Raw genomic sequence first — 13,664 nt, 5'->3', positions numbered from 1 at the left:
AACTAGTTGGTGAAGGAAAGAGAGGAGAGGGTAGGGTAAGGGAGAACTTGGAATTTCCGGATCTACCGAAATGAATTCGGATTTTCTAATACTCACTCCCGTTGCATTGGATCGGATCCTGGGTTCTTCCCGCTAGCGGTTCTTCTTTCGACGAAGGTGTATTCCCAATGGATGTGATATTTGATTGAATATTGTGCAGTGCTTGTTTTGAGTGTCAGTATGAAAGTCTTACAACGCTGCTGAGTTCGTGGCCCGAGTGAGAGTGATCAAGGCGCCTAGAAGTATATACTAAGGTGGGCCAACTTGCTAAAACCACTCTTCAGCCATCTTGGAAGTCTACTGTGTTTTGTTTGTAAACAAAACACAATACGCTATTGCCGAAGGTCGCTCGTGATCAGTCTGTCTCTTTCACGCTACAAGCAAATAATTCCCCTTCTACTTTCTTCCGTGCTGTTTTCATATACCGCTCCCCTAACCAACTTAGTGACGAAACGGCCTCACCTAGTACCATAGACCCGTCTTGAGAGTGATTAGTCATTATTAATAAATGTTTTTCATACGAGCAAAAATTGGGCGAGGCCTTCCTCATCTCACGCCTGTGTTGTCCCAGCGCGTTCACTTTCTCGATGGGTGTGATCAAAAGATGATCATGAACCCCTAGACGAGACAAGTGTAGGAATGGGCTTGCGCTTTTCTTCAGAGTGTTGGTCATGAATCAGAAGGGCTTTGAATGTGGTGTCGATATTCACTGTCGCGAGCGATGCTGATCGACTACTACAGGGATTCCAGCGGCTGATGATGGTCGGATGATACCTCCTCAAACCCGACAGGATCCTCGGAGATATATTCGCCATATTCGTCAGAAAGACATCTTCTTCTTCTTGAATGTTCCCTGTGGAACTTTTGCCGTCTCAACGTATGCATTAACTAGCGTCATTTATTAATACTTAGTTGAGATTTCTTAAGCCAAATAACACGCCTTGAATGTATTCCGAGGGGCAAGCTCTTGAATATGCGTGACCACAGTGCATGTCGAAGAAAATTTCCTTGACGAAAAATCCTCCGGCCAGAACGTGAATCGAACCCGAACACCCGGCATGATAATGTGAGACGCTAACCACTTGGCCACGGGTGCACCAGAAAGACATCCAGAATGGAAATAATTCCTGATTTAGAAATCCTGTTTGGGCTGACCGGCGCCATAATATTGAAAATGGATTTCCGAGCGAACGCCAGCCTGTTTTCGAAGCAGTTTTGAAGCGATTGAAATTTTTTTTGAGTCAATAAGTAGCAAGCTTTTGCAGATTCTATTTTTCGATTAAAGTGATTATCATATCACTCCGTTCAGCTGGCAAAGAGGTATACGAAGCGAGGAACAAAGCCTGTTGATTGCATATCCAAGCTGTATCAAACATCGCACACCATTTTCGATGCCTGCATACAAGTTTGAGTCGTGAATTTCGTCCGTTCTAACTATAGAGATGATCGCTGCACAGACAAGTGCAAAGCAATAAATGTGTAACTCTAAGGATAGAAATAGGGCTCTCAGGGTCGCTTATTCTTAAGCCGGCTACCTTCAAACTTCCTTTTATAGCAAACAGGAGCACTTTCGTGTATTTTACACACCCAGAGGACTTTACGCCCCTGTAGGGCTACTTGCTAAGCCCACACGCTTACACCGCTCAAAGGTCGTACAGAGCTAACTCTCACTTCCGACCGATTGAGGACGAGGGCTGACGACTCCTTTCGAGTCCGGAAAACGAATACAAACCAGGGACAGTGGTAACAGAGGAACACAATTATATTTTAATTAATACAATTTTCCTTCTCGCTTTATTCTTTCTTCCTTCACTTTCCTTTTTCATCTATCCCTATTTTACCTATTTCCTGTTTTGCTATCGTTTCTTCATTTACCCTGTGACGTCACAATTTTTCATGCGTTATACTTGCGGTAAAGGTGACGTGGACTGTGTCTCTGTGTTCTATCCAGCTGATTGGTGCTGCTGGCTCGTGAGCGGGTTTGCCGAATTCCACATTTTGCATGCCTTTATTCACACCTGCTCGCAATGGCGGATATTGTAGACGAACAAAACCCAGAAGATCACCATCTTTTGCGCGTGCCTCTTCTCTCAGATTCCGGACGCAGCTAAACGGCTCCCTCAGCTGTGGAAAAAACCACACAAGATCACACGTTATATTTTTCAGTTTCTACTTCTTCTCTCCTCTTTTTTTTGTCTGACCTTTCTTTTCATTAAAAAACCTTTACTTTATTCCAAATTTCTGTCAAACATGACTACATATAACTTTTTCAATTCATAATTTCGACTAATCTTTGAACTTTCTCTATGTATTCCTCTCCCACCTCTTTGCAATTCAATTAGTTCCGGCGCGCACTTCTTACTTCCTTGATTGGTTGAAGTCGTTTGCCGGCGCTGGTTTTTCTTTCCGAGTTTCTGGTTTTTTGTATGTGTGGGGCGAACAATGTTTTTTCTCTTCCTAGTTAGCAACCCCGTTCATTGACGATAGGTCAACTAGACAGTGAATCGCGGTGGTCGTTGTTTACCCAGGACTCAAACCGTTTGTGAGTGGGACAATATCATCCAGCAACCGGCAGCTAGGAATGCATTTATTTTTATATATATTTGGAATTTGGGTGGAACCCAAACTGCGCCTGGAACCAACGGTTACAATTGATACATGGAAAATTACGTCATCATTCGGTCACCATTTACGAGAGCGGCGAATGGAAGAATGGCTAAAACGAGAAATTTGAAACCAAAATTTCTACATTACTCGAAAATTAATCAAGCAAATAAAACGAAATTTGGCATATGGAGGTTTTAGGGTGCAATATTTTTTTCTATGGTAGTAAGACAATGCACCCCCCTCTCTTAGAGGGGGCTGTCATACAAATGAAACACATATTTCTGCATTACTCGAGAATTAATCAAGCAAATGAAACCAAATTAGACATATGGAGGTTTTAGGGTACAATAAATGTTTTTTATGGTGGTTAGACACTCCACCCCCTCTCTAGGGGGGTGCGTTGTGTCTGCTGCCATACAAATGAAACGCAAATTTCTGCATTACTCGAGGATTAATCAAGCAAATGAAACCGAATTATGGAGGAGGTTTTGAGGTACAATAAATGTATTTATGGTGGTTAGTTTCCTTCGAGGGCAATACACTTATTATAGCGAGTTCCCGACATTTCGATTCCCTTTCTATAGTACGAAACATCTAAGTATTCGAAATATGCCTCAGTGCCACCCTGCAAACTGCTTATTCGACTCAGGAGTGTGGTAATAGATCCACGTTTCATCCATTGTTACAAAACGTCGAAAGAAGTCTACTCGATTACGCTTCAACAACGCCGAAGCGGCTGTTGAATCATCAACGCGCCACTGTTTTCGGTCGCCAGTCAGCAATCGCGGCATTCATCGCGCAGATAAGCTTTTTCGTGTCCAAAATGTCGTGCAAAATGTATTCTCAGCTAACTCGCGCAAGTTCACTTTACTATCGTTCAAAACGAGTCGATGCACTTGTTTTACGATTTCTGGATTCGTAACTTCTTTTGGCCAGAACGAGGTGCATCTGCGGTGCTCGAACGACCTGTTTTAAATTCAGTAAACTACCGACAAACTGTTGTTATCGAAGGAGCAGAAGTGGAATAACGTTTCGTCAACCACTGCATTGATTGTTCAGGAGTTTTTCGCGTCAAAAAACAATGTTTGGTCAAAATACGATATTCTTCTTGTTCCATTTTCTATACGAATGCTCAGGTAGTGACACTTAAACAACTGTAGTTTGTGAACAAATAAACGAAATATGGAACTTCACACATAAGCTGGAAATGAGTCCTGTTTATTTTCAGTGGCGTCATCTGTTGAAAAATCCCGGAATTCACATCAAATTGCATCACGGAAAAAACGCTGTAGAAATTTAATTTTTAGGAATTATATCTTCAGCTTTCGCTTATAATCAGATAAGAGTGTATAGATCACGTTGGCCATGCTCACTGTCAATTTTTCGTAAATTTGGAAAAATGTCGTCGAACGAAAAAGAGCGTCGTGAATTAATCCTGTGCACTCATTTCGAGAATCCGGAGTTGTCACATCGGGACATCGGTAAGATGCTGGGAATCGTCCAATCCACGGTCAGCAGAGTACTAAAACAATACTTCGAGAACCTAACCATCGACCGGAAGGTGAAGAACGGCAAAAATGGATGCTCCGTCAGTGAAAAAGATCACAAGCGCGTAGTTAAGCAGTTTAGACGTGATCCGAGAAGTTCGGTCCGGAATGTCGCCAATAAGCTGAATTTGTCAAGTTCATTCGTCCAGCGGACCAAGCAGCGGGAGGGCCTGCGTACATACAAGGTTCAGAAGGCTCCTAACCGCGACGAAAGGCAAAACATGGTGGGAAAGACGCGAGCCCGGAAGCTGTACACCGAAATGCTTACGAAGCCGCATTGCCTGGTAATGGACGACGAAACCTACGTCAAAGCGGACTATCATCAGCTGCCGGGCCTGTTGTTCTTCTCCGCAGAGGACAAATTCAGCGTTCCGGAGGAGATTCGCAAGCAGAAACTATCCAAGTTTGCCAAAAAGTACACGGTGTGGCAAGCGATCTACTCTTGCGGAAAGCGGAGCGCCCCCTTCGTGATGACCGGCACGGTAAACGGGCAGGTTTACCTTAAGGAGTGCCTACAGAAGCGCTTACTAACACTATTGAAGCAGCACGAGGGCCCGACCATCTTCTGGCCGGATCTCGCTTCGTGCCACTATTCAAAGGACGTGTTGGAGTGGTACGAAGCCAACGGGGTCACCTTCGTGCCAAAGGAAATGAACTCGCCCAACGCGCCGGAGCTTCGCCCAATAGAGAAATATTGGGCGATTATGAAGCAGCCCCTCCGGAAGAACCCAAAAGTTGTCGGACTTCAGGAGAAAAAGGATTTCTGTTAAAAAAAACTACAATCTGACGTTGTACAGAACCTTATGGACGGGGTAAAGAGGAACGTGCGAGCATACGGGCTTGGGCTCGAAGTATGAATAAAAAAAAAATGCCAAAAGTTGTTTAATAGTTTTTATTTTACTGTCTAAAATTTTCAAACTGGGCGAATTTCTACAGCGTTTTTTCCGTGATGCAATTTGATGTGACACACCCTTTAGTATCAATAATAATCTAAAACATTCAGTAGGACACCAAGTCAATTGGACCAACCGTTTCTGAATTAGATATTTTTAATTTTTTTAATTTTCAAGCAATCTTCGCTTAGGCCCTTCAGAAAATACTAAAACCGATGATGCAAATAGTCCTTTTTGGTAATAAAAAATGCTTCTGCAAAATATGATCCAAATAAAAAATACAAAAATAAAATTTATGAAAAATCGTCATTTGCGGTGGAACAGCCCAATTGGTGACCGTTGTGTATCTAATGCAATCATTGATATGTAGATATGTAGCTTGCTGCGGGGAGGCATTGCCGAGCGGGGCGGTGTTCGTGTTGGCCACCGAATAATCGAAATCAACAGCCAAAGTGTTGTGGCGGTACCACACGAGAAAATAGTCAATCTGCTGGCGACATCTGTTGGCGAGGTGAGAATACACTTTATCTGCTGAAACTGATTATAACAACTGTCCTATCGATTCAGATTCATATGAAAACGATGCCCACGTCGATGTTCCGATTGCTCACGGGGCAGGAAAATCCTGTCTATATATAAGGTGGGCGCATCGACACCGACGATCAAGTATACAAAAGGTACTGAAACGAAACGCAGGTTTGGGCCCATTCTTGGTGTTGGCCTCTTTCTACTAGATAAATTGATGAAACACAAACGCTTTTATGTTGATACAATAATTTCGACACGAAACCAAGAGATTGAAAGCAGATAGGATGTTATTGATGAAAAGTGATGAGTAGTGTAGGTATAGTTAAAACAAAAAGCGGATCTCCTCATCTGATAACGAAGGAAAAACTAAAACTAAACCAGATTTCAACCAACCATTGTTCTTGCTCAGCTCGGACCATTTTTTGGGGGCCTAACAGACGCATCGCCACGTGCTGTTCACGCACAGTTCAATACCAGCGCGCGTGAGTTACTTCTCTTTGTACGCATACATACACCTACGGAAACCTTTCTTCCACACACCGCAGCATCAAAGCTCTGAGCTCCGTGACCAAAGTAATAATACTCTATATTATGCCAGCGACGCCGGAATAATAACCGAAAAAAAGTTATTCAAACAGCAGAAATTAATCAGGAGCAATGTACACACAATAGATTAGATCGGACAAATTATTCGATTTCGAATGAAGACGGAAAAAAAAACGAGAAAGAAAACGCTCGAACAGTATAAAGTATAAACAAAGAAAAGAATTTATTCTTAGCAATATATACGTATACATAAAAAAAACCAAATTGCATCAAATATAAAACATTGAATCCAGCCAAAAGTGGTCGGCTTGAATAGTGCTCTGCTTGTGCGCTTGAGCGGCGACAGCATGTGGGAAAATGTCGCAGAACACACACACACCATCAAAAGCAACATCGAGCAACACTCATAGACACACGGAGACACATACACACTACTAGTAAAGAAGCAAGCGCGTAAACAAAACTTAAGGTAATTATTACAATACATGTTATACACACATACTATATACTAAGTGAACGAAGCAAAAGCAAAAAATTGAACAAAGCAAAAAGCAAAACAAACAAAAAAATATTTATTGTGATAATAAGCAAGTAATCATCTCAAAACAATCAGCATCAAGACGTAAAGGTTGTTGAGAATAAAGAAGAGTGAAAAAAGTGGGGAGGAAATTATTGAAATGAGGCGGAAGTTTAGTATGCATGTGGAGAAGAAGGAAAGAATTCCGTTCTTGCTCGACCGAAAAAAATGGTTGGCTTATATCATTTGTTTTTGTTTGCATTGATTAATTTATTGAGTGAATGAAACAATTTTCGAATTCAATTGAATTCAACATATTTGCTTTGTAAGTAAAAAGTTTAAACATTGTAATAGATCATGTTCTTCGTTACAAGTAAATTTGATGACCGTCCTTTTACGTTTGAACTAGGACTACAAAAATAAGTGAACGGAAGAATTGCCAAACGATCATTGTATTTTACATTTCCCTTTGAAATTATTGCATCACTCTAACCGTGATGGCGAAAACAGTGAAGCTACTCCATTCAGAAGTGTGCGCGTTCAAAGAACGGTACCTTGCCGCGTCGAAACATCGACATCGTGCGGCTCTTTGTGGACGCCGGATACGCCCGTTCCGGCATCTACAACATCTTGGCACTATTGGACAACACTCAGAGCACCGAAAGACCCCGGCCCGGTTCCGGACGGCCGACGACCCTGTGCGACAAGAAGCTCCGAAGGATGCTGGAGAAGAAGACCGAGGGAAAAGTGGCTACATCGCTGCCTGCGCTTGGCCAGGAGGTCGGTGAAACCGGCCAAACAGTGAAAAAGTACCTGGCGAACATGGACATACATGTCAGGAAGTGGAAGTCCCGTCCACTGGTCTCGGAAGTTGCGTCGTTCATCAAGAAATACCATACGAACGAAGACACGGTGTTTTGGCTGGATCCGGCGTCGGCCCACTACTCGAAGCGATCGTTAGAGGAGATGGAGCGGCTGAATATCGACGTGGTACCCAAGGTGAACCCGCCCAACGTCCCCCAGCTGCGTTCCCCCAGGAATTGATAAATAAAACGAAGTCCGCCATGACGAATGTTGCGGTTAACTGCCGGAAGGCCGCTCGCAAGGGCGTGGAATTTTTTTGCAAGTAAACTAATATAATTACCTTCATGGGAAATTTATCAAACTCAATTATCTGTCTTAGTTTTTTTGTCACCATCCGAAAAAAGTCCATTTTTTTAATGTAGACGTTAATGTGTATGTAGACCCAGAGTTATTAATGTAGGAATACGTTTCAGAGTGTAAAATTACTTAAGACGATTTTTTTGAATTCACAGTCAATATAAATAGATTTTATATACAATTTGCTCGTCAGATTTTAAGTAGAATCAACTTTAATGGTGGGACTATGGTGAATATATCTATAACCGAATCAAATAACATCACAATTAAGAAAAAATAATAAAGTCTTCCACTGCTGATATCCTTTCCTCATTTGTTGAATAAAGATTCAGTCTAAAGCATGGACGATGCATTCATAGAAAAATTTGAATATTGAATTCTCTGCAAAAGATCAGATGAAACACTAGCTTTTCTACTTATGCGAGGGTTTATACCATTCTCATCAATACACTCATTTTACATTTCTCAGCATCGGTAGAACGACTTTATTAATTCAATCTTAATAAAATAACGATAACGATTACGTGATTAAGTGCTCCCGTGGCCGAGTGGTTAGCGTCACACCTAACATGCCGGGGTTCGGGTTCGATCCCCGTTCTGGTCGGGGGAGTTTTTCGTCAAAGAAATTTCCGCCGACTTGCACTGTGGTCACGCGTATTCTAGAGCTTGCCACTCAGAATGCATTCAAGGTGTTTTATCCGGCATATAAATCTCAACTAAGTACTAATAAAAATAACTCAAGTAATACTACGTTGGGAAGGTGCTCCTCTGGAACGTTAGCGCCAGAAAATGAAGATTAGGAATAGACCAGGAGAGGAAACAATGGAAGAAATATTAAACGCTAAGAATTGTTTAGAGATTAATAAATAACAAAACATGTTTTGTTTTATTTTTGCTGCAAGTAACATCCAAATGCAACAAATCAATGTATAGGACTTTTAGAAATAAGAACATTCGTGTATTAAAGAACATTAAGTTTTTCGGAAAGCTCGTGCGATGACCAAATCAAAACGCTGGTCACAAATAAACATCAGTACAAGGCAAATCAATTAGCATAATCACTACAGTTATCTGAGACCATCGTTTATGAGCATCCAGTGAAGCTTGGTTACGTACATCGTTACAATGTGAGGGTTCCACACAATTTTACCGAGAATCCTTCAATGGATTGCATCTTCATCTGAGAAACGCTTCTGAAGGAAATCGTGATTTGTAATGAAAATGGATCATTTACAACAATGTTGAGCGACAAAAGAACTTGGCATAAGCAAAATGAACCCAAAATCCGAAATGAATCCCAAATCTTCGCCCGAAGTCGTCGAGGAAGCAAACATGATCTAGGAAGATAGAATATTTGAACTGCGTGAAAGATGACGACAGATTGTTAAACAAACATGTGGATATAAAGTTGGATTCTCGCCTAACTTTTAAAAAGGTCCTATGTAACAAATGGAAAGAAATCGAGTTAATGGATGCGCGCTATTAATTTTGAATCATTGAATACATTACAATCGTTCACGTGTCTATCTTCTTCATCTTTTTATCGCCGATACAAAAAAAATATCCAATGTACAGATTCGGATTCTAAACACTCCGCTGTTACTTCGGACGTCACTTTCCTCCGACGCTCGAAAAGTCCGAAGTAACAAAGCAGTCAAAACAACACGAAGTCGTACTTCGGTCGTTTTGAGTTTTGACGTAGAACTACGTCTTTCAGAAAGGGTGTAAAATCAGAAAACAGGTCACGTTTCTATGAAATAAAGTTAACGTTAATAACTATTTTCACTGTGAACGAATACTCATAATTTGCATACCAATCGAATCGGAAATTCTCTAAGATTTGTTTGATATGCTATACATTACAATTCCCTAATCTCTAAACGGTATAAATTGATGAAAACTGAAAGAACTTCTTTTTTCCCATACATTTGTTCTGCCGATTTGTGTGCTAACCCTACCCGTATTTCGAATGCTTATAACTCAAACATTTCTTAACAGATCGGAAAGATGTTTGCATCAATTGATAGGAAATATTTCTACGCGTCTATCACAATTAATAAAATATTTTTCATGAGATGAACAATTGAATAACTGTAAAATGTCAAGCGTTACTTAAACACCCCAACTGCCAAGTTTTGATTGGCCTGATTTACGGTTTCCCCAACACAGACTTCAAAATCGATGTATCTGTGGAAATCCGCTCTGCAAATATACATGCAAGTCGGGGGTATTTTTTTCCTCACCGAGCTGTGTTTCCCTAACACGGACTTCAAAATCAATGTGCCTGGGGGAATCCGCTTTGTCAAAACATGCAAGTCGGGAGATTTTTTTCCTACTGAGCTGTGTTTCCCTAACACGGACTTCAAAATTAATGTGCTTGGGGAAATCAGCTTTGCAAATACATGCAAGTCGGGGTTATTGTTTGGTGTTGAGTACTTTTGTACTCGCTTGTCGTTGTGCAGACCGGAATGTTTCCCTAAAACGTACTCTTAAACTGAGAGGCCTGGAAAAATCGTCATTTCAGATACTAGAGGTGAACGAACTTTCGCGGTTCGAGAACTACGTAAAAACGAAATGTGCAATATTTTCAGAGGGAAATGTAAATTCTTCAATGACAATTCTTCCGTTCATATATTTTGGTAATCCTAGGCATCATATCAAACGTAAAAGGACGTTCATCAAATTTATTTGTAACGAAGAACATAATCTTGTACAAAAATTTCGATGCATTCTAAAATAATATTCGAAGTGATAAACAAGTGGATTGCATAATATAATTGCGTAGTTCTACGTCGAAAATATGCGGTTGTGTCCTAGATACAACCCCTTACATTTTTTTTTGTTTCATTCAGGTGTTGTTATCGATTTCAGTGCAATTTAACGAGTGATAACAATAGTAATCTTGTCTTTAGAATGAAATGTTCATATCTGGATTGTTGTTTAGTAGTTAGTTTCAAATTCTTATCGTGCAACGTAATATGTCCAATGTGCAAACGCGGCAGTCAAAACGTCCAATGTAACATTTTCCGCTCCGAGGCTTCAACATTAAGCTCAAACCACGAAACAATAGTTACGATTGGTTTTTCAGAGTTATTGTTGACTGCTAGTGGTGAAAGTAGTGGTAAAAATCGATACCTTTTAAGACAATTTGCGGAGTAATGTTCGGGTCTTCAACTTCGTTCTTCTCGAGTTGACGAAAATGTTACATTGGACCTTTTCAAAAGTTACGCAAGAATTATAATGCTTTGATTGAAAACTATGCTTCTGTTTTCCCCAAAAATGGATATTAACTTCCCAGACAACCCAAAGGGAGCTATCCTGATTTCTACTGATTTTTATATTCATTCTTCCTGATTTTTGAAAATTATAGCTGGCAACCCTAGTTGAAATTTAAATTTAGGCAGGAAACTCGAAAATTTTGTGTCATTAAGTCCAATGAAGTTAAATGAGGTTTTGGACAATAGTAAACAGGAGTTGAAGATGAAGGGAAGCGCCATAGTTGGAAAAGACAGTTAGTTATTTTTTTTCGGAATAACAATGAATAATGAGCTCTTTTTTTTATACATGTCTATATCTCAATCAATCTCAGTCGATACAAATTTGCCGATTATTTGAGTCATTAACAAAACATACATATTTGTGTCTGTCATATATCTAAATGATTTAAGCATTAGTTTCACTACAATAAACCAGAGCAATTTTATAATAAATACTTGATACTGAAGAATCTGTTACTATACAAAATAAAATAGTTTCACAGTAATTCGCGTTATTTCTCTTTTTGTAGAATGAAATTGCTGGTATCCACATTTTTGCTAACGCTCAGGCCAACCTACTTGTATATGAATTACCTATGCGTTGTTCTGCTAACGCTCGGAAAACATGCTTTACCGGTATCACCTGGGTGGCGCTACCGTAGCTTGTGGGCAATCGAAAGTTTCAATAATCGAATTATTCTCCTCAGAAATCAATTATGATTCAATAGTGTATTCCAAGTTTAATCCTCACTCGGAACAGCACCCACCGTTCCAGCAGGAAGTCAGCCAGCAAAGTCACACATGCTTCCTGTTACCGTTGCGCGCGTTCCGCTCTAACCATCATCGTCGTCGTCGTCATTTTGACACATTGAGAGCGAGAGAGAATCCGAGTGCTCTATGATAGAGGATCCAACTTGTCGCCGCTCGAGAGGAGAAAAGATTACCATTCCGTCCCGTGGCTCCATTTAGTCGTCAGGTCGGTCTAGCGGAAAGAAGCAACAAAACGATAGCAGCAAGCATTTACAGACACTGCCTGGTGTTATGTGTGTTGTTATTCTTCGCATTGACGGAAAAATAAGCAAGTTGAAAAGTAGGAAATAGGCGAAGAGAGTTAGTTTAAAGTGATAAGAGAACTCCGAACTCATATTTCGTTGTGCGTTTTGTGCACCAATTGTCAGCAACAGTCGGAGTGTGCTGTGCTCATCATGCTAATGGTGAACGCAAACCTCAAGGAGAAAATGCTTCGGTTCCAGATACCGAGCGAGTTGAAGGACGATCTCGTGTACTGCCAACGATCTTTACGTCACTTCGTCAAAGTGCATCAGGTAAAGTATAGCTAGCTGGAACTATCGAACAAGCAGGACACAGCTGAGTTCATGGTCACGTACGCGCTTATGAGACGTTCTAATAATGTGCGGCTCAGAAACGAGTCTAGCGAACAGTGGAACGCCTTCCGGATCCGAACGAACGTTTTGGCTCTAGTCAGCTGATTTCCGGCGGCGATGGCGCTGGTGAGAGCCGGAAACGGTCACTACTTCTCGGTTGTCATGTCTCTCGGACCATGTTTTGATCATGTCGATTGAGAAATCATTCGCAATTGGGTTTCGAAGCGTGATTTGCTCCCCAATGTATATGCGTTCGTGTGTGTGGGTGTATGCTCGAAGAATATGGCTTTGCGACGACACATATTTATTACCAAATATTTTGCATCTTTCGATTGAGTAATATGATACTTCTTTCTTCCAGCTTCTGGCATCGAAACTATCGAATGAATTGACACAGAGTCAGGTGAGCATGATTCGGTTAACCTAACGCTAGCAGCAGCACGATTGTTATTTATCGTTAATTTTTGGAGCGGATAGCTTTCCGTATTTGTGTAGCATGCAGTTTTGCAGAATCCATCTCGAGCGAATCGACACCCCGAGAAACGGTTCGAAAACAAAATGCGTGAGTCAATCTGAGGAGATTATTCGCCACCTGATAGTCTGACGAATGTTATCGATTAGAAACAAGGGGATGGGAGAAAATGCAAATATTATCAACAATATATACATATTTAGTTTCCTTTCTCGTGCTCACTTTGTTGTGATGATCGTAAAATTATGCTCCTCGCTGCCTCCTTCATTTGTTTTCGTCATTTTTGTTGATAGTTTAAATGATTACTCATCGCATTTGTCGGACAACGATCGTTAGGGGCTGTCCACATACCAGGTGGACAGAAAAAGTACGATTCCAGACACCCCCCTCCCCCTCCGTGGACAAGCGTGGACATTCTCTATACCCCTCCCCCTGTTGTCCACACGTGGACATTTCTCCATATTTTTGAAACAAATCGGGAAAGTAATAGAATTGCGTATAAATTCCATTTCTAGTTCGTTTCTATTTTCTATGCTATGTTTAACATTGATAAAAAAGTTTATTAACAGTTTATCAATAGTAGCGGTTTGTACTCTTTTTTTTTATTTGTTTCCCAACATTGCCCGTGAAGTTATTTGTACAGAAACCCCAATCTTTAAGAATTATTTTTTCTGTCCTTCCGCTTTTCGATAAATGACAAAAAATTGGAAAA

The 13,664-nt window shown here is 40.7% G+C and overlaps 2 protein-coding genes across 8 annotated transcripts in view; both read left to right on the top strand.

Moving 5' to 3' along the window:
* The window catches only part of LOC129768056 (amyloid-beta A4 precursor protein-binding family A member 2), a 32,648-nt gene extending 25,663 nt beyond the window's left edge, over positions 1–6,985 (top strand). For all 6 annotated transcript variants that reach the window (XM_055769478.1, XM_055769459.1, XM_055769470.1 and 3 more), the window contains 2 exons: positions 5,457–5,597; positions 5,654–6,985. In XM_055769478.1, coding sequence (XP_055625453.1) covers positions 5,457–5,597; positions 5,654–5,725 — 213 coding nt within the window. In that variant the 3' untranslated portion in view covers positions 5,726–6,985. The remainder of the gene's footprint in view (positions 1–5,456; positions 5,598–5,653) is intronic.
* Positions 6,986–11,843: 4,858 nt separating this feature from the next.
* Positions 11,844–13,664, top strand: part of LOC129777726 (uncharacterized) — a 31,278-nt gene continuing 29,457 nt past the window's right edge. For both annotated transcript variants that reach the window (XM_055784174.1, XM_055784183.1), the window contains exons 1-2: positions 11,844–12,420; positions 12,842–12,883. In XM_055784174.1, coding sequence (XP_055640149.1) covers positions 12,301–12,420; positions 12,842–12,883 — 162 coding nt within the window. In that variant the 5' untranslated portion in view covers positions 11,844–12,300. The remainder of the gene's footprint in view (positions 12,421–12,841; positions 12,884–13,664) is intronic.

Source organism: Toxorhynchites rutilus, chromosome 1, assembly GCF_029784135.1.
Source record: "Toxorhynchites rutilus septentrionalis strain SRP chromosome 1, ASM2978413v1, whole genome shotgun sequence".
NCBI lineage: Eukaryota > Metazoa > Arthropoda > Insecta > Diptera > Culicidae > Toxorhynchites > Toxorhynchites rutilus.
The sequence above is the reverse complement of the archived record's forward strand: the minus strand, read 5'-3'. Positions and strand labels throughout refer to the sequence as shown.